The following is a 25,030-nucleotide window of genomic DNA, read 5'->3' on the forward strand; positions in this document are numbered from 1 at the left end:
TACACCACAGCACCAGCCCCTGATGTGTCTTGTAAAGAAGCATGACAGCCGACGCTACTCTTTCTTATGAGGAAAATTTAGTTGTACAACTCTGTTTTCTTATAGCCTAAGTAAGGTATCAGTACAGTGAAAATGAAACAGCAGTCACAGTACAGAACAATAGTGTGTATGCTTTAGGCCAACTGACTGCATAATAGTAGTTGAATCTAAGAGAAAGGAAAAAGTTAATAGGCACAGGAAAATATGGATCTTTATTAGAAGAAAAAGCAAAAATCTAAATAAAGGAAAAAACCTTTTATATGGAACCAAAATAGCAGTCAGGGAATAGGAAGAGTCAGTGCCAGGAACAGATTAGAAAAGTAACACAGTGAATCCTTAATACCCACTGCTGTGAACAGCATGTGAGGTATCAGTAAGTGAGGTATTTCCAAGATTAGCCAGGTATCAAGAGGCCTGTATTATTTGAAGAACGCACTACTCTTTGGGAATATGGCAAGAAATAGAAATTCTCATCAAGGTGTTCACCAAGCCTCCCAAATCCGTATAATCTTCCTTCTATAACATCCTGAATACTGAGTACTAATAAATATGAGAAAACTGAAGATGAACCACTTTAATGGGGAAGATATTCAAAGGCAATCATATGGCCATTAATCTAATGATACTTATGGTAAAATTAGGGGCTGGCATTGTGGCTCAGTAGATGCTGGCATCCCATATCAGAGTGTTGGATGGAGTGCTGGCAACTCTGCTTCCAATACAGCTCCTGCTGATGTGCCTGGGAAGCTTCATTTGATGGTTCGAATATGTGGGTCCTTGCCACCCATGTGGGAGAAACAGATGGAGTTCCCGACTCCTGGCTCCTGGTTCTGGCCAGGCACTACCTTGACTGTTGTAGCAATTAGGAAAGTCTCTCCCTCTCTCTCCTTCACTCTGCCTTTCAAATAAATAAGTAAATCTTTTTAAGAAAACAAAACATTACCCAAAAATGAAGACATGAATGCCAGCCTCAGCTAAAAAATGACTGTTTAGGAGTAAACACAGGTAGCACTGGATGGAAGTACTTCTCAGATACGGTTTCTGAAAAACAGAATTATAGACAAGATGATAATATTTTTAGCAGAAAGCTTAAGTTTAAAACAATGTCTTATTCTTTTTTATATGCAAAATGTGCTTTTATCACAATTTTACAATTAATGATCATTAGTAGAAATGATGAAACTTAAAATTTATCTTTGTTTTTCTGCTTTTTCTCCCTTACCTCCAAGTCTGTCTCTTATGTTCTAAATTCATTAACAGATATTTCTTCAGATGAATGTCAATGTTAACAACTTAACAAGGTTACATATAAGTGAACTGTATATATATATCAATATGACCACTCAATTTTTTTCTTATTCTTTGACTTCTCATTCATCCTTCTCTCCTTTTTTAACAGGCTAACATAAGTATAATAACATACATTGCTAACATGGAAGCAGTATTTCTATGTTAATTTCATGTGACTGTATAAAATTAATTATATGTTAACATCACCTAGAGAAAAAATGGATAAAATGGAATCAATTAAATATGTTCTTTTCCTTCCTGACAGACATTATATAATTTTCTTGGTAATTTGGAAAAGTTATTTATCTCAACATTTTCCAGAGTTTTAATACTTTTATCTTCTTCTTGTGGGTTGTCAAATCTTTAATAGTTTCAAAAAGTAGTGTTAATTACCACTTTGCACACCAAGAGTCTTTGCTTCATTTAGTCTACACTGAAGATATGAATAATACCAGGCCTTGCCCTCAAAGACTACATAATTTACACAGTAGATAGACATTTAACAAACAAAATAGAGTTAGATAAGTGGAATAATGTATTCACAATGGCATGAAGCATGTAGCAAGATTATTAATAGAGCTCTTAAAAACCTATTTTATTTTTCTTCAAAATAGGAATAAACCTTATGTGAACAGATATGTGTGACATCCCAATATCATTAGAGAATAATCATATAACTTATTATGAAATATCTAAATTACAAGTGATTTGTTAAGAAAAATCTGTATGCTGATTTCATTTATGTTTTCCTACCGAAATTCTCATTACTCAATGCCAGGGTAAATCCTTAAGAACTGAAGAAGAGCTGGCTATGACGATGGGTTTCCAGCAGCCATCCATCCAGAATGCCTCCTAGAAAACAGCGAGGGTGAGGGATGATCCATTAAAACAGGCAGACAGCATGGGGGAAAGAAAGGGAGGGAATTAGTATTCATTTAGCACTGACTTTATTTTTTGGAGAAGATGGACAGACAGATAGAAAGTGAACTTTCATCCACTGATTCGCTTCCCAAATGCCTGCAACATCTGGGACTGACAAACTGAAATCAGGAGCTGGAAACTCAATCAATTCTCCCACATGGGTAGCTAAAACTCAATCACTTGAGTGAACAATGTGCATTAGCAGGAAAGTGGAGTCAAGAGTTGGAGCCAGGTATTAAAACTCCAATGTGGGATGTAGTCATTTTAACTGATGTCTTAACTGTTAGGCCAAATGCCTTCCCGGCACCTACTTTTTAATGGATGCTTTATTACTTACTTAATATATGCTGGATCACAATTAATTCTCACAATACTACTGTAGGGTAAGGTTAACAGCATTAGGGCAAGCTACTGAAACCCCACAGCAAAAAACATTACAACCAAAATTTCAGACCTAGTTTGTCTAATTACAAAACCCAAACGCTTTGCTACATTATGTCCCTGAATTGACAAATTCCAGAGCGATGTATATGAAAAGCAGATATAACCAAATACTTGAATTCGTATAACCGCTGCCTGTTAGTCTAACTTACACAGCAATAACTCTTTGTACAGACCTTAAATAAATGTCTTCAGTCTGATGAAATAAATGACTATTAACTGAAACATCATTTGAAAATTTTGTAAATAACAAAATTCTATTTTTTTCTAATTCAAAGCTGGTAAAGAAAGTGAAAATCGAACTTTCTCTCATTTGACTACATTTAATTTAAAATATTTAAAATAAAAATATTTGAAGTAAAAACTTTTATTCATATTGTCATTTAAATATAGCTTAAATATAGTATGCATTTGTTGACCTCCTCCACAAAGTTCAATGTGCCACATCCCCTGAACACAAGTATTCACTGTGATTAATTTCAATAACTCAGATAACTAAATTATTAGACTTCCCAGTTGTTCAATTCAAAAAGTTATTATTAAAAATATATAATGAATTACTCTTTTCTTTTTTGACAGGCAGAGTGGACAGTGAGAGAGAGAGACAGAGAGAAAGGTCTTCCTTTGCCGTTGGTTCACCCTTCAATGGCCGCTGCGGCCGGCGCACTGTGCTGATCCGAAGGCAGGAGCCAGGTGCTTCTCCTGGTCGGCCCAAGCACTTGGGCCATCCTCCACTGCACTCCCTGGCCACAGCAGAGAGCTGGCCTGGAAGAGGGGCAACAGGGACAGAATCCGGCACCCCAACCAGGACTAGAACCCGGGCTACCGGTGCCACAAGGTGGAGGATTAGCCTAGTGAGCTGCGGCTCCGGCGATGAATTACTCTTAAAAGGGAAAGTTAACATTTATCTAGATATTAAGCAAGATACCGTAAGGATATATCCAGCAGGAATACTTTTTGTCTGACAAAACATATTAAATCAAATCTTCCAATTAAGCATGATCTAAATCACTCATTAATTCATTTAGTTAAAGCAAATCCTCTTCATTGCTCTCATCTTACAGTCACTCTCTTTGTGTTATCTCAGTGCTTCAAATTTCTTATAAAACTCCCAATTATCTTTGTAATTTCATCTAAAGCCTCTTAAATTCCCTGCATTGTTGTGGAATCCCAAATTCCACATTGTTGAAACAATAATAGTATTTATCGATTTGGCCTTGAGTACTGGGAAGGGTGATACAGTTTTTAATCTGGCCTTGGGAAGCTACTTTCCGAACAATGGGGAATCATCGTGTGCTCCTCTAGCAGGGGGTCTCTGAAATGTCACAGTGGACTTCACTGCCCTGCCCGGTGACTCCCTGCTGTTGTAAGTACTCATAAAGAAGAATAAGTGCTCTGGCCACAGTGCTGCACAATAGAATACGGTTGCCAACTGGAGGGATGCAGGAGGAAGCATCCTCCAAAGCGTCTAACAAAATAATGGTAATGGGAACCTGTGTAGCTGGAAAGGAACATGTCACAGCTGTGATCGTGACTCGGCAAAAGAACAAGGCTTTCTGAGCTGACAGTGAAGGATCTGGGTTTTCCCAAACAATCAACCTGCCACATGCTATAGTTTCGCAGACTAAAAATTGTACTGAAAATATATGGGTGTGCGTGTGTGTGTGTAAGTTTGTGTGTGTGTGAATCCTGTGGGTCACAGAAACCTGAAAACACAAAAACGTGCTATCTTTTCTTTGGGAGCAGGAACCAATGATAACTATATATAGTTAGTATATATACATATATAGTAGTATATATGTATTAATTATATATATAGTAATATACCCACTATCCATGATGAAATATTAACTAGAATAAATATTGTTTATCTAATGTTTTATATTTCATATATATTGCATTTGATACTGGGAATATCTTTAAGTGGGAGAAGCTACTCTTATTTTACAGTGAAGAAACCGATTTTGTGAGAGGTTAAGTGACTCAGTTCTGGTATATGGCATGCATAGAGCCATGAAAATGTTTCCATATCATCTGGATTGAGCAAGGGGAGGGAGGAGGCAACACATTTCGACTCCATAGAGAAAGTATCTGAATCAACCCATGGGAATAATAAAAAGCTACTGCTCTCTGAGTATGCAAAAGCAGGTCCCTCAAACAATTCTGCCACACAAGGGAACTCACGTTTACATACATTACATCTGCATTCTGTCATTAGACTTTCACAAAACACCTTTTAGGAAGAAGTGGCTGACACCAATGTAATTACTTTCGAGGAGGCAAATATAGAGTGGAAACTTTCTACTTCCCTTTCTGCCACATTATTTGAAGAACTATAGAAGCAGTGTTTAATTCTGCCATACTAATTGCAAACAGTCATGAAATGCCCTCATAATCAGTCCCTCTTTGGTTTCTGCTTCATTACTGTGGGTCCTAGATCTGACAATAGAAAAGATGAAATCCCAGGCCAAACCTCCAGGAGCTATTCACAGGGTTTTAGGCAGGAGAGTTCTGGACCTTATAACTAGGTCTCACTGCAGGGTGACTGCCAGCCGCATGGCACCACTGCCATCTTAGCAGGATGATACTGCTCAGGAGGGCAACTTCCCAGAGAATGGCCAGTTCAACACAGTGGGGCAGCTCTGGCAGCTTTAATGCTGGACTGCTTTGTGAAAATAACATATTACATTCTGTACAAGCGTTGCAGTTCTTCCCAGAGAGGAAATAAAAGCTAACATTGATGGAACAAACACATAAGCCTCAGCCATTCCTGCTCATTGCCCAAAAGGTAGATGAATATCAGAATTTATTCCTTGTCCTTGAATCGTAATTGTCTTTAACCCCACCCCTGCATTCTTCCCCAGGTTCAGAGGCCCAGAGGCCACTTGAAAGACCAGTGTGGAGGAATTCGCCTCTGCCTGCTGCCTCCTACCCCGGCCCCAACCCCTAGCCCTCCTAAGATATAAGAAAGCCCAGTCTGGGTCTCCTGACAGGTGTTCCGGCACTCAGTTCTGGTATATGGCATGCATAGAGCCATGAAAATGTTTCCATATCATCTGGATTGAGCAAGGGGAGGGAGGAGGCAACACATTTCGAACTCCATAGAGAAAACGCTGGCAGCTGGTCACCTCTGCGGATTTACTGTCTCTGAATAAACTTGCTCTGGCTGTAGATTTATATTCCTGCCTCCTCCCCGTGCTGCAACTCTTTTCCTGGTATTTTTGTGCCCCATGTGAGGAGGCAGCAATCTGCACTCTTTTCCTAACAAACATACTTGCAATGTTGTTCTGTTCTGCTTATTTACTTGTCCAGTCACACATTTCAAATTTATAAATAGATTTACTAATAAAAGACATGTAAGCATTGCATTACTCTGAATATATACCACTTGTTTACTCAAAAAAAAAAAAAACTAAGTTAAGCTAAAGAAGAAGGCAAGCCAAGACTGAGTATAAAGACTGTAAGACAGCACTGCTGTCCTTAAGTCAATTAGTCAATATTAGTTGAGCACTTACTATGGGCTGTTTTGTATGACCTTGGGTTGCATCATTGATTGCAAGAGAAAAATAACCTTTATTTCAGGAAGTCAGACCATACATAACAAACCAAGTAAGTTCATTTTATATTTGATCAGAGAGTTACAAATACTACGGAAAAAAAAAAAAACACAGAATGAGATTAGAAGCATGGTGTTGCAAGTTTTTGTAGGATGTTCAGAATAGTTTATCAAGAATGCAAAATTGGACAAAACACACATAACAAGGGCATTAGCTCCAACGATGTCTTAAAGAACAGCATTTGATGTGGTAGGAACAGCTGAAGCAAGGTCTCCAGGGCAGCAGCCAACCTGTGACTTTGGGGGACAGAAAAGGGGCCAATGTGGGGCCAGCTCTGTGGCGTAACATGTAAGACCGCCACATGCAGTGCCAACATCCCATATGAGCACCTGTTCAAGTCCCGCTGCTCCACTTCTGATCCAGCTCTCTACTAATGGCCTGAAAAAGCAGTGAAGATGGCCCAAGTGCTTGGGCCTTTGCCACCCATGTGAGAGACCTCGGAGAAGCTCCTGGTTCCTGGCTTTGGCTTGGCCCAGCCATGGCCATTGTGGCTATTTGGGGACTGAACCAGTATATGGAAGATCTGTCTCTCTATATATTTCTTTCTCTCTCTGTAACTCTGACATTCAAATAAATAAATCTTAAAGAAGAGAAAAAATAAAAGAAAGAAAAGGAGAAGTGGAGTGAGCAAGGGAGAGCAGTCTGAGATGACGTCAAAACGTAGGTGGTAAAGGGTGGATCTAGATCTAGTCAGGACATTTCAGTTACTGCAAGGATCTGAAAATGAGAAATCACTACATATAATTGACATAGTCTGAATTTCTTTGTTAAGAATCTCTCAGGCATTGGGCCAGCACTGTGGTAAAGTGGGTTAAGCTGCCACCTGTGACACTAGCATCCTATATGAGCACTGTTTAGAGTCTCAGCTGCTGCACTTCTGATCCAGCTCCCTGTTAATGCGCTTGTGAAAGCAGAGGAAGATGGCCCAAGTACATGTCCCCCACATCCATGTGGGAGACTCAAATGGAGTTCAAGACTCCTGGCTTTGGCTTGGCCAGAACCTGCTATTATAATATTTGGGGAATGAATCAAGACAGAAGATCTCTCTCTCTCTTCCTCTCTCTCTCTCTCTCATTCTCTCTCTCTCTCTCTCCTGCCTTGTAACAAACTTTCAAATAAATAAATAAATCTTTTGAAAAACTTAAATTAATATGTCCCTCTGGCTCCTGAGTCAAGGGCAGCAGAGGGTTCTATGGGGATAGAAGTAGTAATCCAGGTGAGAGATGGTGATGGCTGCAGCGAGGGGTAGCAGGTGATTAGAGTCTGGAAACAGCCTCTTATTAGAGAGCCGACAGAATTTCCTGACAGATTAAACATGGATTATAAGGGTAAAAGAGAGATGGAGCATTCCACCAAATCTTTTGCCCTGAGCTACTGAGAACATGGAGCTACTATCAACCTGAATAAGTAAGGCTGTTGTTGGCATGCTGAATTTGAGATGCCCACTAGGTATCAGTGTAGGAATGTTGAACAGGATGTTGGATATGTGGGAAGAGTCTGGACTAAATATCGGTATGAGAGCCATGGGACTGGTGTAGGTTAGAGAAAAGTACCAAAGACTGAGTCTGGGTACTTCAGTATTAGTTATTAGTTGGGGAGAAAACAATCAATTGGTAAAGAAGAATCAAAAGAAATGACCAATGCAAAGGGGAGAATAGAGTATTGTAGAACGGAAGTCAATTGGGAGAAGTAGATCATGGAAAAGGAAATGATAGTTGAGGTAAAAGTGCTTATGGGTCATGAAAGACACAGACTGAGCAGTGGCCAGGGTCTTGGCAAGGAATAAATCATTCATGACCCTGCCAAGAGCAACTTTATGGGTGTAACAGAGATAGGAGGTTGAGGATAAAGTGTAAGAAAAGGATTTGTGAACTGCTAGTGCAGGCAATATTTTCAAGAATGTTGCTTCAAAGTGGGAAAGGATGGGGAGTGGTAGAAGGTGGCAGAAAGTAGAGGAGATGCAGCATGTTCACATGTTGATGGAGCTGGCTGATACGAGAGGAGAAAGTTGAGGACGGTAGAGAGTTGGGACTGAAGTGCCTGAGTGATGCTCTCAAGCCAGCGAGGAAGGGGAGGGTATTGCAGGCACTGTGGGGCGGGAGCTGAGTTGTTCACTGGCACAAGAAGGAAGGCTGAGTATAAAGGTGCAAGGGCTATCAGGTGTAAATTCTCAACCAGGTTTTAATTTTCTCAGTAAAATTAAGACAAAATTCATAAATAGAGAGGGGGAATGGAAGGAGAAGCTGGGGCTTTGTGTACAGAGTACGACATGAAATAACCATGGAGGCAACAGAGAGAATGAACAGAGGTGAGCATAGGATGACAGCCTGACTTACTGGAAGGTCATGGTTGTAAATGGTCATACAGTGAGATTACTCATAGAACTTGCCTATCTTTTTTCTGAGCCATAGTGAGCTGCAAAGAATGGGTAGCTGGGAATAAGTACAGAACTGTTATACATAACAGATAACATACTTGTTATCTGGATGCCAAGAATGCATAAACAATAGAAAGGTAAGGGATTTTAGAGTATATATGAAGGAGTGACTGGGAGATCTGTCCAGGCAGCGCATGAATACTGGAAGGATTTTAGGCACAAGTATGGAAAGCAACAGCATCTAGGTAGAGGAAAGTGCCCAGGCAAGGACGTATGCAAACAAGTGTAATATGTTTGCAGGGAACAGTGAGTCATTTCCCTAACAGTGTGAGAGTGTGCACACTGTCACTGGTGCCTAGAGCACACAGTGCTGAACACTTTCTGCAAAGTGCCAGATAATAAATATTGCAGGCTTTACAAGTCCTGCGGTCTTCATCACAACCACTTAACTTGGCCACTACAGTGTGAAAAGAAGCCACAGACAATGAATAAAATCCATAAATGAATAGGTATGGCTGAGTTTCAACACAACATTATTTATCAAAGCATGTGGTTGGTGGATTTGAGCCACCAACCCACTATTTTAATAAATAGTCAATTTGCTGACAACTTCTGACCTCTATGGATCTTTTAATCAGTTCTAATTTGAGTAAGCCTCAAAAAGTAATATCTTTAAAAGACTCAAATCCTCCTACCATAACAACACTGGCATTTTTTTTCAGTAATTGCCTTCAAGCTGTTTTCAATTAATATCTATATGAATTTTTTAAATAAGAAATTTCCTTAAACATAATCTGTAACCAACATTAAGGCTAAAGATGATAAACTATATTACCATGGATTACTGCTGGATTTTCAAAAATTGCTTCATACCACATAAGACCAGAAGTTTGTACCTGATTTTCATACAAAATTACATAATATATCGACAGGGTTTTCCTGTGGTTTAGATGTGATTTGTTCTCCTAAGGTTCATATGTTGGAATCTTGGTCCACAATGTGGTGCTAAGAGGTGACAGAAACTTGAAGACATAAGGCCCAGTGAGAGGTGATTAGGGCATTGGAAGTGAACCCTTGGAAGGGATTAGTTTCTGCAAAACCAGGTTGTTATAAAAGGCCACACCTGGCTCCCGAATCTCTCTGGCTTCCTGTCATGGCATATGATAGTTCTCTCTTGCACATACACCCTCCATTATAACACTCATCTGGAGGCCCTCACCAAAAGCCGCACTTCTGGGTCCACCTGCTCTTGAACTCATCCTCTCTAAAACTGTGAGATAAAACAAGCCTTTTGATTTATGACTACCCATCATTGTGTATTTTGTCATAGCAACAGAAAATGGACTAAAACTGGCCCATAAATCTCACAATTTATCAAAACAAAAAATATATCAATAGGTAGGATGTTTCTTCTTCTTAAAAAATACTATTTCATAGAAAGATAAGTGAGTGTGTTTGTGCACACATGCATATGTCTGTGTTTACTTTAATGAAACGACTTTAAGTTCTTAGGAATGCTTAAAACAAAATAAATTACTAAATTCTATCAAAATGTTTCCATATCAAACCATAATCCATTGAAATAATATTTAACAGCAAAGGAAAGAAGTAGAAATAAGATTGGAACAACTTAGCTGTCAATGCTACTGGAAAGAACATTTATTAAACAGATGACATTACATGAAATGAACATAGGAAACACCTCGGGCAGTCTATCACCTAAGTAGAAAAGAAAATGTGCATGTATACAGCTAGAGGGCATCTGGGAGGTGCTCTTACTGCTCTCTGATCATAGTTATGTAGCAACAGACTCATGCTTTTTTTGTCACTTTGTATAAATGCTTTTGAAAAATGTTTGCAAGTGTATTTGAAAAATTCTAGCCAATAAATTTCTCTAGGATAGGTGCACTGTACAGCTTCCTCAGGTTAGCATGGCTATGGCAGATACTTAACCTGCTGCCTAGAATAGTCTGTGAGACCTGTTCCTCAGGACACTTTCCAAAAGCACTTCTTAAGGTGGAGAAGTTCTCCTAAACCACATTAGAAAAGGACAGAAAGTTGGAAATTATGAGATATGTCTAGAAATTCCAAACAGTATCTAAAAGGAGATCCAGAAGGGACAGGAAATAGAATGGAAAAGTGAAATAATTAAAAAAATCATAAAAAATTTCAGAGTTAAAAAATGCAAACTTTCACACTTAAAGACCAAAAAGATAAATTAAAAACACAAAAAACCTTAAATTAAATTTCATAATTCCAGGATAAGAAACGCTGACAGCAAGTTATTTAAGGACAAGAATCAGAATGAATTTAATCATGTCACCTACACGAAAACAACCCATCATCTTTCAAAGTTCCAAGGGAAATGAATTAGAAAGCCACTATTATTAGAGAAACAGGATAGACAACATTCTCTCTTATAACAGACCTTAGAAAATATCAGACACACAGAATGTCTGTGAAAAAATAATAATCTTATTAAAAGACAATAAAAAAGCTATCTGGGCTTGGTGTTGGGTGCAGCAGTTTAAGCTACCTCTTGTGACATTGCCATCCCATATTGGAGTGCTCATTTGAGTCTAGGCCACTGTGCTTCTGATCCAGCTGCCGTTAATGTGCCTGGGAAGGCAGTCGAAGATGGCTGAAATGCTTGGGTCCCTGCACCTATGAGAGAGAGACTCAGACAGAGGGATAGAGTTCCTGGCTCCTGGCTTGAATCTAATCCAGCTCCGGCCATTGTGGCCATTTGGGGAGTGAACAAGCTGATGGAAGATCTCTCTTTCTCTCTCTCTCTCTCTCCCTCCTTTCTCTCCCTGTCTGAAATTCAAATAAAATCCAAAGTCTTTATTAAAAAGTTACCCAAGAAAAAAGAAAGATGTGGGATATAAAAAAGAATAGAATACAAAACAATAATAATTTACACCTGGGTTTAAGTAACTAACGAGCAAACATTTTTTGAAGCTCTTTTTTTTTTTCCAACATTCACTGTGTGAAAATGTGAAATGGCGATAAATGTTTATCTTATTCATTATTGTACCTCCAATACAAAAAGTACACTAATGGGCATATATTAAATGTCTTTGGGTTTGAGTTTTCATTTATTTATAATTACACTGTTCTCATTCTCACAACCATCAGCCTCTTAGCTTAACTTGTATCTCCAACCAGCAGGTGTCCCAGTAAGTCACAGTAATATTATCCTAAACAAAACACTAAGCTTCCTACACATTTGGAACCTGAGCTCCCATACAATACTTTGAATGTGCATGCTGGATATCATCAGGCCTCAGTCCCCTAGCATCCCTCCCTTAGCTGAAACTTGCATTACCTGAATTTTTGGCAGCAAATCAACCACTCTCTAAAATTAACTCCTGTGTTGAAGGAGTGATACAGCCAGCCCTAAAAGGTTCTAATCACTGGAGTCATGAGGTCATTTGCTTCTCCACAAGGTAACACTTTGATGGGCAGTATTATCTCAGGGGGTTTATTTTAGGGAGAATTTCAGGACCAGGGCAGAAAGTAACTTCCGCTTGCAGGTAGACCCTAGATGAACTGAAGTCCACTTGGCCATCACAAAAATTCCCTAGCAAATAAGATATTACAGACCAATTGAAGGAGAGCCACAACACTGCAGACCAAATAGAAACTTGGACAGGAGCTGAGCACATACACCTCTTAGACCTAACTTCAATCTATAAAAATTTTTACCCCTAATACTTCGGGGAGCCTGGGAAGTAAGCAACAGCAGCCTGGCACCTTGTTCTGCACCCTGCCTCATTTCTTCTACCACCCTGAAGTCAATGACTGGCTCTGCACATTTGGTAAGTGGATCCAGTTTGGGGGGCTTCTACAGTGGCTCCTTCAACCAGTTCAAGGGTTTATTCCCTTATCTATCGCACCTTTCTGCTACATTGATTCCAAATTCCAAGCTGCTAAGTATTTCTAGAAAGAACAGTGCCATTATAATTTCACGAGCTGTAACTTCCAGTAGTCTTCCCTCCTCCTGTTCATTATTTCTTGCTCTGACATCCTTGACCAGACTTTTAGATCAACTTTATTGAGGTGCAATTTTAAGCTGATAAAATATACCTATTTTAGGCATATAGCTTGCAGAATTTTGGCAATTATATAAATCATGTAGTCACCAGAACAACTGAATATAGAGCATACTTACAATCACAAAAGTTTCTTTTAAACCATTTTTCAATCACTCCATCTTCAACCCCCAATGCAACTATTAATTAAGGCAGCTATTAATGTAACCATGTACTTTTCAAAATGGCAAACTGTTGAAATCTTTACTTAATATATACTAAGTTGATCTTCTGTATATAACGATAATTGAAAATGAATCTTGATATGAATGGAATGAGAGAGGGAGTGGGAGTTGGGAGGGTTGTGGGTGGGAGAGAAGTTATGGGGGGGGGGAAGCCATTGTAATCCATAAGCTGTACTTTGGAAATTTATATTTACTAAATAAAAGTTTAAAAAAGTGGCAAAGTGGGAAGAAAATCATGGACAATATCCACATGGGAAATAAATTGCAAATCCATGCCATGCTTATTCATTTATATGTGAACCTGAAACATTTGGATGCTGATTAATTGGAAACAACAAAAAAATTAACTACAAAAAAATAGACAAGACAAATAGATGGAACTTCCAAACTAAAAAAAAAAGAAGAGGAAAATGGGGCTAGGAAAATGTGGTGTTAAACAGAAGGTGGTCGTGGTAGCTTGTGATGACAGCACAAAAAGAGAAAAAAACACACAAAGAAAGCACAATAAAAATATACACCGTCTATCTGGGAGGTAGAGCAAGAGGGCAGCACACCCACGTGCACATCTCCCCACAGAGACACTGATGAGGGCAGATAGCCTCACACCTTCACAAATGCTACGGAAGCCAAGTCGGAAAGCACACCGCCTAGTTTTGGTATGACAAGAAAGTCCCACTGAAGAAAGCAGGAAAGAGCCTACATCACCCCTTCCCAACTCCAGGAAATACAACATGAAAAGGGAAGTCTACACCTTAGTTGGAGAAGGGGAGGGAATTAAGTCTGCACCTTGGATTGAAATCCATGACCAGTATCAGCACAGTAAAAACTGCAGATCAATAGAGTCCCAGGGCCCATTCTCCACAGCCTGTACCTGCAGACTTACTTTTGGGATCCACCTTCGCCCTGTGGCTAAGGACCTGCCTCAATCTGCTGTTCCCAGTGTCCAGTAGAGAGCAAAGAAAGAGCATAACTACTGGAGAGCAGGGCCAGGAGCTCAGAATGGGTAGCAGTGGACACTTCAGTGATATTGATTCTTCCAGTCTTTGCACAGGTTTCATCATTCCAGTTCTTTGTGGCCACTTCAATTTCTTTCATCAGTGTTTTATAATTTTCATCAGAGAGATATTTCATCACTTTAGTTAAATTTATTCCTTGGTATTTTCTTTCTTTTTTTTTCTTTGCTTTCTGTTCTTTTTCTTTCTTTTTTTCCTTATATTTCTTTTTCTTTCTTTTAGTTCTTTTCTCTCCCCTTCCTCCCTCTATTCCTCCCCTCCTCCCTTCTTTTTGTAGCTATGGCAAATGAGAATAAAAGTGGTGACATGTGCATCCTTGTTTTGTTCCAAATCTTAGAAAGAAAGCCCTCAGATTTTCTCATTATGTATGATGCTAGCTGTTTGTTACATATAGCCTTTGTTATGTACATGCATGTTCCTTCTTTATCTGATTTTTCAGAGTTTTTTTATGAAAGGATGTTAAATTGTATCAAATTCCTTTTCTGCATCTGTTGAGGAGAATCATGACTTTTATCCTTCACTCTGTTGATGTGTTGCATCATGCTTGTGGACTTGTGTACAGTGAACCATGCTTGTACCCTGGGATGAATCTCCCCTGATCATAGTGAATAATTTGTTTGATGAGCTGTTTGATTCCATTTCCTAATATTTTGTTGAGGAATTTTGCATCTAGCTTCATTGAGGATATTGAAAATACTGCTAAGAACATTCATTGGAGAATTGTGCTGGGAAAACTGGATATCTACATGTAGTAGAATGAAAATAGATCTGTAGCTATACAAAAATAAACTTAAGATGTATACAAAAGTTGAAACTTTGAAACTACTAAAAGAAGCTTAAAGAGACTAGAAAGTGCGAGCTTTTTTAGATCAGACCCCAAACAAAAAGAACATAAACACAGAAATAGAAAAATGATCAGAGCTGGTGCTGTGCCTTAGCCGGTTAAGCTGCTGCCTGCAGCACTGGCATCCCATACAGGAGTTGGTTTTAGTCCAGCTGCTCCACTACCAATCTAGGTCCATGCTAATGCAGCTGGGAAAGCAGCAGAGGATGGCCTAAGTGCTTAGACATATAAAAGGATGGAATCTTGCCATGTGCAACACCATGGATGGGAATTGGAGGTCATTATGTTACGTAAAATAAGCCAAGCACAGAAAGACAAATACCACATGATTTTAATAATACGTGCAATCTAAAAAACAAAAATAGGAGAGGGGCCGGCTCCGTGGCTCACTTGGTTGATCCTCTGCCTGCGGTGCCGGCATCCCATATGAATGCCAGGTTCTAGTCCCGGTTGCTCCTTTTCCAGTCCAGCTCTCTGCTGTGGCCGGGGAGGGCAGTGGAGGATGGCCCAAGTGCTTGGGCCCTGCACCCACATGGGAGACCAGGAGGAGGCGCCTGGCTCCTGGCTTCCGATCGGCGTAGTTCCGGCCATAGTGGCCATTTGGGGAGTGAACCAACAGTAGGAAGATCTTTGTCTCTCTCTCTCACTATCTAACTCTATCTGTCAAATAAATTAATTAAAAAAAAAAAAAAGATCTTATAGAATGTAAAGACGTAATGGTGGTTACCAGAGGCTAGGAATGTAGGTGGGAGGCAAGGGTGTGGAAAGGGTGATTAATGACTGCTAAGTTATACTCAGAAGGAAGTAGTTTTGGCCTTTCTACTGCACCATCATGTAACTACAGATAATAGTACTGTAATGCATATTTCTTAAAAAAAAAAAAAAACTAGAAGAAAGGACTTTGAATGTTTCCACCATCAAGAAATGTTAGGCTTGAGGGGCTGGATATGTTTATCCCAACTGAACATTATGCAGTGTATGCATGTATTGAAACATTGCATAGTACTACAGAAAAATGTGCAAAGTTTTGTGTCAGCTAAAAAATTTTAAATAAAATATATAAAATAATGCACAATTCTAAATATACCAGCAACCACTAACTTATACTCATAATGATATGATGAACACTATATTTTCTTATTACAAGATAAGAATAAAATTACTTAATAATATATAAATTTTAAAATAAGATGCTTATAAGAAATATAACAAAAGGAAATGATACAGCAAGTTTATGAATACAATAATAGAAAAAGATATGTTAAGTAAATATTATGTACTGTATTAGAAAAATGAATTCACATGAAAAGACTTAAACATTACAAAAGATAATGAACATGGATAAAGGTTAAAACCCTTTGGGAAGATATAACAATTAGGAACATTCATGTATCTAATACGGTAGCTTCAAATTATACAGAAAAAAATAACAGAGAAAAAGGACTTTAATTATAGATTGTAATATGTTTTCTATAAATTTTCTCATTAAAAAAAAGTTGCTGAGCCTGGCAGTAACCTGGCTCTCAAAAATTTTTCCCCTAATTTGTAGTACTTACCAATTCTATTGTATAAGTGCATTACCATGCCCACTCAAGGTACCAACTGTATAAAAGCCAGCTCATAAAAGTCCTGATTATTTAACTATTGGGTTTAATGAGCCAATTAGAGTTGTCTCTAGTACAATACTGCCTAAGGCAAAATTTTAAAACACTATAAACAATCCTTCTAATGTAGTACATAGATATATTAGATTAAATATAGTTAACATTCTACCCTAAAGAGATAGCCCATTATAAAGTAAATACATAGAGTATCTGTAAAAGCTTGTTTATTGCCTATACCTAAAATAAAATCTCAAAAAATTACCAAGTGGGCAGGAGGGAGGGTAGAGCAGGAAGAATCACTGTTTCTAAATCTGTATATATGAAATTCACGAAATTTGTATACCTTAAATAAAATTAAGAAAAAAAATAAACACAGAAAAAAATTACCAAATCCTGAAACCATGCCTACTACATTGTGTCATCACAGCTCAATAATATAAATGGTACTAAAACATTGAATTGAATAATCCTGAATTATAATAATTTTAACAATATTGAATTAAACTCACAAGTGTAAAATGGTCTCTTTAATCCTAGAGTGAAAAAAGAATTCAAAATGAAAATTACACTTTATTAAAATACCTGGAGAATATAGCAAAAACATAACCATAGCAAATTTTACAACTTTTTACATAAATTGAAATTAAATTCACATTAAACTGGAATATTTTATGCACTAATCTCAGGGATCTACAAAATATAGTAAGCACAAAGAACATTGATTAATATGCTAATGAGATGCAAGCAAGTTAATGATAGAGTAAAAAGTGGTTCCTCTGTGAGCTTGGGCTGACAGGCCCTGTGGTTAATATAAGAATTTGCTCCTTGAAAAGCAAATCTGATCAAATCTAAAGTCTGTCTAAAAAGCCAACTGCCTATTATTAGTATAATTTTTATAAATTACATAATCATGCACCAATAAAAAATACACACTATCAAAGAGACTGAAGAATACCTGATTTGCATAAAAACCATAAAATAAATTAAAGAACTAGGCAAAATATATGTACTAAAAAGCTCTGAATTTTTGATAAATGTTTTTCCATACATTTGGGGACTATACGGTTATTATGATTCATGAACACCAAAATCTGATATCAAAACTACGTGGAGATAACCCCAATAAAGAAAACTACATTGTAATCTTCTATATGAAAACAGATGCAAATTTTCAAAATAAAATCTTAACAAATTTCTTCAAGCAGTGCGTCAACAGAATAATATAAAACAACCAAGTAGGTTTTATCTTGGAAATGAAACAGATGGTCAGCATCAAAAAATCAGTGCAATAGAGGCCAACACTGGCATTGCAGGTTAAGCTGCCACCTATAGCGCCACCATCTCATACCTGCGCTGGTTTGATTCTTGCTAATGTGCCTGGGAAAGCAGCAGAGGATGTCCAAGTCCTTGAGCCTCTGCATCCAAGTGGGAACCTGGAAGAAGCTCCTAGCTCCTGGCTTTGGCCTGGCCCATCCCACATCATTGCAGTCATTTGGGGAGTGAACCTTCTGATGAAAGATCTCATTCTCTCTCTCTCTCTCTCTCTCTCTCTCTCTCTCTCTCCTCCTTCCTCTCTTTGCATAACTCTGCCCTTCATATAAATAAAATAAATCTAAAAAAATAAAAGACAAAGGGATCGAGACAGCAAGTAAAGAGAAATTTGCAGTGAGAATCAGAACAACCATCTCTATCCTTTCTTTAATAAGGGTTCAGTAAAAAGCGCTGTAATTCCTTCAGGTTACTAGTCCCAGCTAAGAGGTTCGGAGAGCAAGCAATTACAGCACTCCCACATACTCTGATGGTGTGTTTCCTTGAATATAAGAAGTATGCATATGCATGGATGTTTCTGAGGTTGGGTAACATCTTTTGTATGATCTCCTCCCTCATCCTTAGAAAAATCTGTTATTAAAAATATGGTGCCTTTTGGGGTCAGCGCTGTGGCGTCGGCATCCCATATGGTCGCCGGTTCTAGTCCTGGCTGCTCCTTTTCCAATCCAGCTCTCTGCTATGGCCTGGGAAAGCAGTAGAAGATGGCCTAAGCACTTGGGCCCCTGCATCCATGTGAGAGATCCGGAAGAAGTTCCTGGCTTCAGGCTCCGGATCAGCTCAACTCTGGCCCTTTTGGCCATTTGGGGAGTGAACCAGCAGATGAAAACCTCTCTCTCTGTGGCTCCTTCTCTCTGTCTGTAACTCTACCTCTCAAATAAATAAATAAAATCTTAAAAAAAAAAAAGTAAGAAAAATGCAATGCCTTTTAAAAGATTGACAGTGTCTCAGGTTTTCTGAGACAGATTTATGTATGCCTGGAGTATAAAGAAACGTCTTCAGGATCATTACGTGGTGGGGGGAAGGAAGACAGTTGAACTGGGAGGAGAAGTAATTGGACAGTGTGGCCACTAGGTCTCCTCTTGGCATCCTCAGTGTACTTTTCACAGTGGCACCAAGCCAGGGGCCTTTCTAAACACTACATCCCAGTGCCCTCCCAAGAAACACTGGATGGAGGCTGATGCCTGGTGTGGTGGTGATACATTTTCTCTTAGGTAAGACTGTCAGTTTGGAAATAGCAAGCAGTGAACCCAGAAATTGGGAAAACAAATTATTTATTCCTGAAGGAGTCCAGACCTTAGGATAGTGGCCACTACAAATGATACTTAAGAATGTGGGAAATATACTTGATGTCAATATGACATCACTGTACTATGATCATCAAATATTCAACATAAATTTACTCTAGTACCAACTATCTCAAAGTCTGTTTCTGTAAAAGACTGGTTTATCTGGAAACCTGCCCTCTTTGGGATAATAGAGACAACGAGAGTTACTCCTGAATATGCATATCAGAATTACTGTATTTTGCCATGCAGGAGTAAAATTATAAAGATAACAGCTAGTCTAGTGCTCATTGTGAATCAAGGCAGATTTCCCATGAAATCAGTGGAGCGTAGGCTCTAGCATCCCTTTCCTCATGGCCTATATTGTGAGAGCAGCAGCCCAGGCCTGTAATGGAGGCATGCAGAGTGGGCCCTGGCTGGGATCCCCTTGCACCTGCTCACGTCATCCTGGGTCTGCCACAGGTACTACTGGCAGGCGGGCTGCCAGAATTTACTTCCATCAATCAAGACTCCAGGGATAATCTAATCAGCAGAGAATCTGGACCTTACTTGGACCCTAAAGATGGACCTATGAAGCTTTTAGGCCACTGTGTCCCACCACCTCCGTTCATCTCTCTTAGACAGACTTGCACACAGCATGAAGATGGGGAATCCAGAGGGAACTGGCCAGGCTGGGGCCCTGCTGAGGCAGTGGCTTGTCTGACACCATGCCAGCTGAGACCCACAAGTTGCACTTCTCTGAGCGTTCCTTCCAAATAAGGACAGCCTGAGCAAGAAGCCTTGGAACACAGTAAAATTGTAGTGTTTCCATTAATGCATTATGAAGGTAAATGAATGCTTCCTAAACCATCAACAATAAAAACATATTTCAATCCGTTTTACAAGAGAAAAGAATAAATTGCCTTCTTTTCTTTCTGGAGAAATTATGAAAAATTACCATATGAAAGAAAGAATCTGATTCTCTGCCATGAAAAATGTGTAGGAAATTAAGTATTCTAAAGATGAGTCAGGGAAGTTAATTAATAATGAAAATACATTATGATGAGTATGGTACTTTTAAGATTCTTGATATCTGTAATATATAATTTCTTTTCCTGCTCTAAATAAAAGGTGTTCTAATTAACTAATTTTACATTCATGATTTGGGTTCCTTTTCTTAAAGAGAACTCAGCCACTATAAAAGGTTAAGCCCCCCACAAGTGATTCTTCCTTGCATAGGATGGGTGAGGCACTCTTCCAAGTAGCCATAAGAAGACACACAACCTTCCTGATAGCTCTCTTACTATTTCATGATGTGTATACAACTTTAGGAATATAGTGATTCTTTCCACCATACCTATCTTCCCACCCATACTCTCATTCCTCTTTCTCCTCTCTCTCCCACTCCCATTTTTATTTTTGCTAAGATCTATTTTCAATTAACTTTATACACATATGATTAACTACATACTAAGTAAAGAATTCCACAAATTGTATGGAAAAAAATTGCTCCTCAAAAGTCAAGACAAGAGCTGTTCAAAGTCACTGCATCTTAAAGTGTTAATTTCACTTCTACAGATTACCTTTTAGGTGCTCTATTAGTTATTAAGTTATGTATTTTAAAAATGGACATAAATGCTATTGTGGGCTTCATTTTATGGTGGAAATAAAATAAACATTCAATTACAAATGGTTTACTAACTGGTCTTAACTATGCATGCAATAAAAATCCATGTTTAGGAGGACAGTTCCTGTAACACAGAAAGTACTTTAACAGACATTTGTTGAATGATTGTGAATACCTGAATAATAAAGAGTATTGAATAAACTCTGCTGGAAATGTAAAAGGCCTTTGGTTTTGGTGGCATTTGGGCAATTGAGGTTAAGAGTGGATAAGCTTGGCCGGCACCGCGGCTCACAAGGCTAATCCTCCGCCTGCGGTGCCAGCACACAGGGTTCTAGTCTCGGTTGGGGTGCCAGAGTCTGTCCCAGTTGCTCCTCTTCCAGTCCAGCTCTCTGCTGTGGCCTGGGAGGGCAGTGGAGGATGGCCCAAGTACTTGGGCCCTGCACCCGCATGGGAGACCAGGAGAAGCTGGTCCTGGCTTCAGATCAGCGCGGTGCACCGGCCACAGCAGCCATTGGAAGGTGAACCAACGGTAAAGGAAGACCTTTCTCTCTGTCTCTCTCTCTCTCTCTCACTGTCCACTCTGCCTGTCAAAAAAAAAAAAAAAAAAAAGAGTGGATAAGCTTTGAAGCAAAGGAAATTACCAAACACTAATACAGACCTGGCATCAGTAACAGCATCACAGGATGAGAAAGCCTAGGAGATGCCATTGTCTAGAAAAGTTTCAAGAAAGTCAAAAGAAACATGTGAACTGGCATGCTGGAGCTGGGTGGCATGCACCCTTCAATGTCAGGCTGAAGAATCTGATTTGATGTTCTAGGCAATGAGCCACTGCTTCAGTCTTAGGCAGTGATGATGGCCAAAAACTGTACTTGTCAGGGATCAGTCAGTAATTTAGTGGACAATGGAGAAGAAAAACATTACACTTCATTTTATAACATCAGCTAGTATGAAAATTCAGGCCAGATATTTACCTATTAGAGTAACCAGAGCCCTAATCTGGTAAGTAGTCCTACTAATTGAATATATGATCATCAATAGTCACTTTTTTTACAGGAAAGGAGACATTATTGACTACTGACTATTGAAGAGTGAGAATTTGTAGTTGATTGTATGCTGAGCATGTGTGTTAATTATTAGTTCTATAGTTACAGACACAGGTCATAATTAGCAAAGATACTAGCATGAAATCTCCCAGCTTCTCCAACACTTAGGCCAATAAAGGCTTCCATCTGGCTTGTGACATTCTTTGTTGCTGTTGTTTCCATAAAAATATCTGCTGCTTTAAGTATTCATTTTGTTTCTGTATTTTGTCCTGCATACTAAGGTTAGTCATTACTTAATCTCTCTACAAATCCATTCACTGTGTGTTTAAGTTATAGTTAACACTAGAACTGTAATAGTAGGTGAAAATCAGAAGTGAGCAATTTTTTAAAGGTTATTTATTTATTTGAAAGGTAGAGTTACAGGGAGAGAGACACAGAGAGAGAGATAGATTGATCTTCCATGTGCTGATTCATTCCCCATATGGTCAGGAGCTTCTTCCCAGTTTCATGAGTACAGGGGCCGAAGCACTTGGGCCATCTTCTACTGCCTTCCCAGATCATTAGCAGGGAGCTGGATCCGAAATGGAGCAGCCGGGACTCAAACTGGCACCCACATGGGATACTGGCACTGCACAGGGAGGCTTCACCCACTGCACCGCAGCATTGGCCCCAGCAATTTTTTCTAAGAAAATTGTATCACTCTCTTTCACCTATAATCCTCTTATGCTTCTTTAATACCACTGTCTCCATCTTCAAAAAACTGTTATTCTAATAATTGTGAAAATATTCATGGGAGATTGTTTGCATATCCTCAAGTTCCTTGCATAAAATGTCACAGTATTTACATATAACATATGTACATCATCCCATATACTTTAGATAATCTTTTATTGCCCATATAATGCAAAAATTGTATAAATGGTTTTTAATAATCTATTGGGGAATAATGATGAGAAAAAAGGCAATACATGTTTTGTAGACATGTAACATTTTCTGAACATTTTTGATTCATAGTTGGTTGAAACATGGATTCAGCCTATATGGATAGGGAAAAAAACTGAACATGGACAAGACACAAGTGAGCCAGGAGGGTTTTTTTTCCCCCCATGGGGATTAATTTTGTTTATGTTGAAAGAGTAAAAGAGAGAGAGAGATCATCCATCTGCTAGTTTACTCCTCAAATGGCTGCAATGGCTGGGGCTGGGCCAGGTCAAAGGCAGGAGCCAGGAACTCCATACAGGTGAACCTACCTCAGTGGCAGGGGCCGGAGCACTGGCGTCATCTCCTGCCACTTGCCCTGGTGCATTAGCAGGGAGCTGGAGAGGAAACACAGCAACTAGGAGTCGAACCAGCACTCATGTGGGATGCCAGCATTGCAGGCAGCGGCTTAGCCCTCTGTGCCGCAATGCTGGCCCCAGAAGTTTGTAAACTACTTATTTGAGTTTGACACAGCTCAGTAATAACACAAACTGAAATCACCAAGTTCACCACTGTTTCTATTATTCTACCTCATCTCACTTTTCTCTAACTGCCCAGAGGAACTTCCAATGTTGATTTTCCACTTGGTGCATGCGAATGTGTACGTACTTGCCACTGGAAAGAACAAAAGAGAGGAGGCCGGCGCTGTGGCTTAGCAGGTAAAGCCACGGCCTGCAGTGCCAGCATCTCATATTGAAGTTACACCTTGACAGTAGGGACTCCATTTTGGAGAACCTAAGACTCCATTCTGGGAAGGTGCCCTCCCCCCAAAACACACACACCATGAAACTCTGGTCTGAAACTATGATCTAAAACAGTTGAACTATAGCAGTCCACTACATCACACTTGGCAGAGCATAGAAACCCCCTCGTATGATCGCTCAAGCTTGGAAGTAGATAGGCTGTACCTGGGTTAATGATTAAAATGTAATTTGTCTATGTCCTACATATGGTTAAAACTAATACCTGGATTAGTGTCAAGATCACAATTAAAATTATTAAGATTGTAACTGGTATTGTTAAGATTATAATTGATACTAGTTTCGCATAGGTTTTAGGTCAGCTTGACCCCACCATGTATTTCCCCCGGATCCTAGCAACCATGTATTCCCCTCCTGATTTTGCAGTTTTTGCCTTTATAAACCCTGTTGCTTTGGGCTGCAGGGTCGCGAGTTCTTTAGGGCATGAGCCCACTCTCCACCACTGGCAATAAAGGACCATCAAATTTTATCAATGTGTGGTGCTCCTTTGTTTACACTTGCACAGGTACAATATGGGCGCCGGGTCTAGTCCTGGCTGCTCCACTTCAATCCAGCTCTCTGCTATGGCCTGGGAAAGCAGTAGAAGATGGCCCAAGTCCTTGGGCCCCTGTACCTGTGTGGGAGACCTGGAAGAAGCTCCCTGTCAATGTACCTGGGAAGGCAGAGGAAGATGGACAGAGTGCTTGGGCACCTGCCACCCACATGGGAGACCCACATGGAATTCCTGGCTCCTAGCTCCAGTCTGTTCCAGAACTTACTATTGTAGCCAGATGGGGAGTACCCAGCAGATGGAAGATCTCTCTGTCTCTCCCACTCTGTCACTGCCTTTCAAATAAATAAATAAATCTTTAAAAACAACAAAAAAGACAAAAACCCTATTCTTGTGGGAATTATATATTTTTAAATGTGACTGTACTTAAGATGGATGTGTGTTATGGACATGTGAAAATACACAGCAAGGGGCAGCGCTGTGGCGCAGCGGGTTAATGCCCTGGCCTGAAGCGCCTGCATCCCATATGGGTGCTGATTTGAGACCCGGTTGCTCCACTTCCAATCCAGCTCCCTGATGGTCTGGGAAAGCAGTAGAAGATGGCCCAAGTCCTTGGCCCCTGCACCGCTGTGAGAGACCCAGAGAAAGCTCCTGGCTCCTGGCTTCAGATCAGCACAGCTCTGGCTGTTGCGGCCAATTGGGGAGTATAGCAGTAGATAGAAGACCTCTCTCTCTCTCTCTCTCTCTCTCTCTTCTCTTCTCTTTCTCTCTACCTCTCCTCTCTCTATGTAACTCTGACTTTCAAATAAATAAATAAATCTTTAAAAAAAATACACAGCAGTGACTTCCTGATATAAGCTACCTAATACTTCATGCCTTAAATAGTTTTGATAAAAATTTGTTGAGAAAACATGTGTAACTCCTGATAAAATTAATTTTATTGGTAGAATTCAATTAGCAATATTTTCCAAAGTTAGATTCAGTAAAGAAAACTCAGAAACATTAAGTAAAATTTTCCTAGTGGTTACATTTTCTTTCCACAAATACGAACCTTAATTTAAGACAGAGGTATGTATGTAGAGAACAAGCTAGATTTTAGTGCATTAATTGTGTTT

At 39.3% G+C, this 25,030-nt stretch overlaps 1 protein-coding gene across 12 annotated transcripts in view; it reads right to left on the reverse strand.

Moving 5' to 3' along the window:
* IL15 (interleukin 15) overlaps window positions 1-25,030 on the reverse strand; it is a 92,318-nt gene that overhangs the window by 13,566 nt on the left and 53,722 nt on the right. For 11 of the 12 annotated variants that reach the window (XM_070079480.1, XM_051819274.2, XM_070079477.1 and 8 more), the window contains 2 exons: window positions 2,083-2,181; window positions 983-1,080 (listed from right to left, as the gene is read on the reverse strand). In XM_070079480.1, the coding sequence (XP_069935581.1) occupies window positions 983-1,080; window positions 2,083-2,094 (110 nt within the window). In that variant the 5' untranslated portion in view covers window positions 2,095-2,181. 12 annotated transcript variants of the gene reach the window in all.

This window comes from Oryctolagus cuniculus, chromosome 8 (assembly GCF_964237555.1).
Source record: "Oryctolagus cuniculus chromosome 8, mOryCun1.1, whole genome shotgun sequence".
In the NCBI taxonomy this organism is placed as follows: domain Eukaryota; kingdom Metazoa; phylum Chordata; class Mammalia; order Lagomorpha; family Leporidae; genus Oryctolagus; species Oryctolagus cuniculus.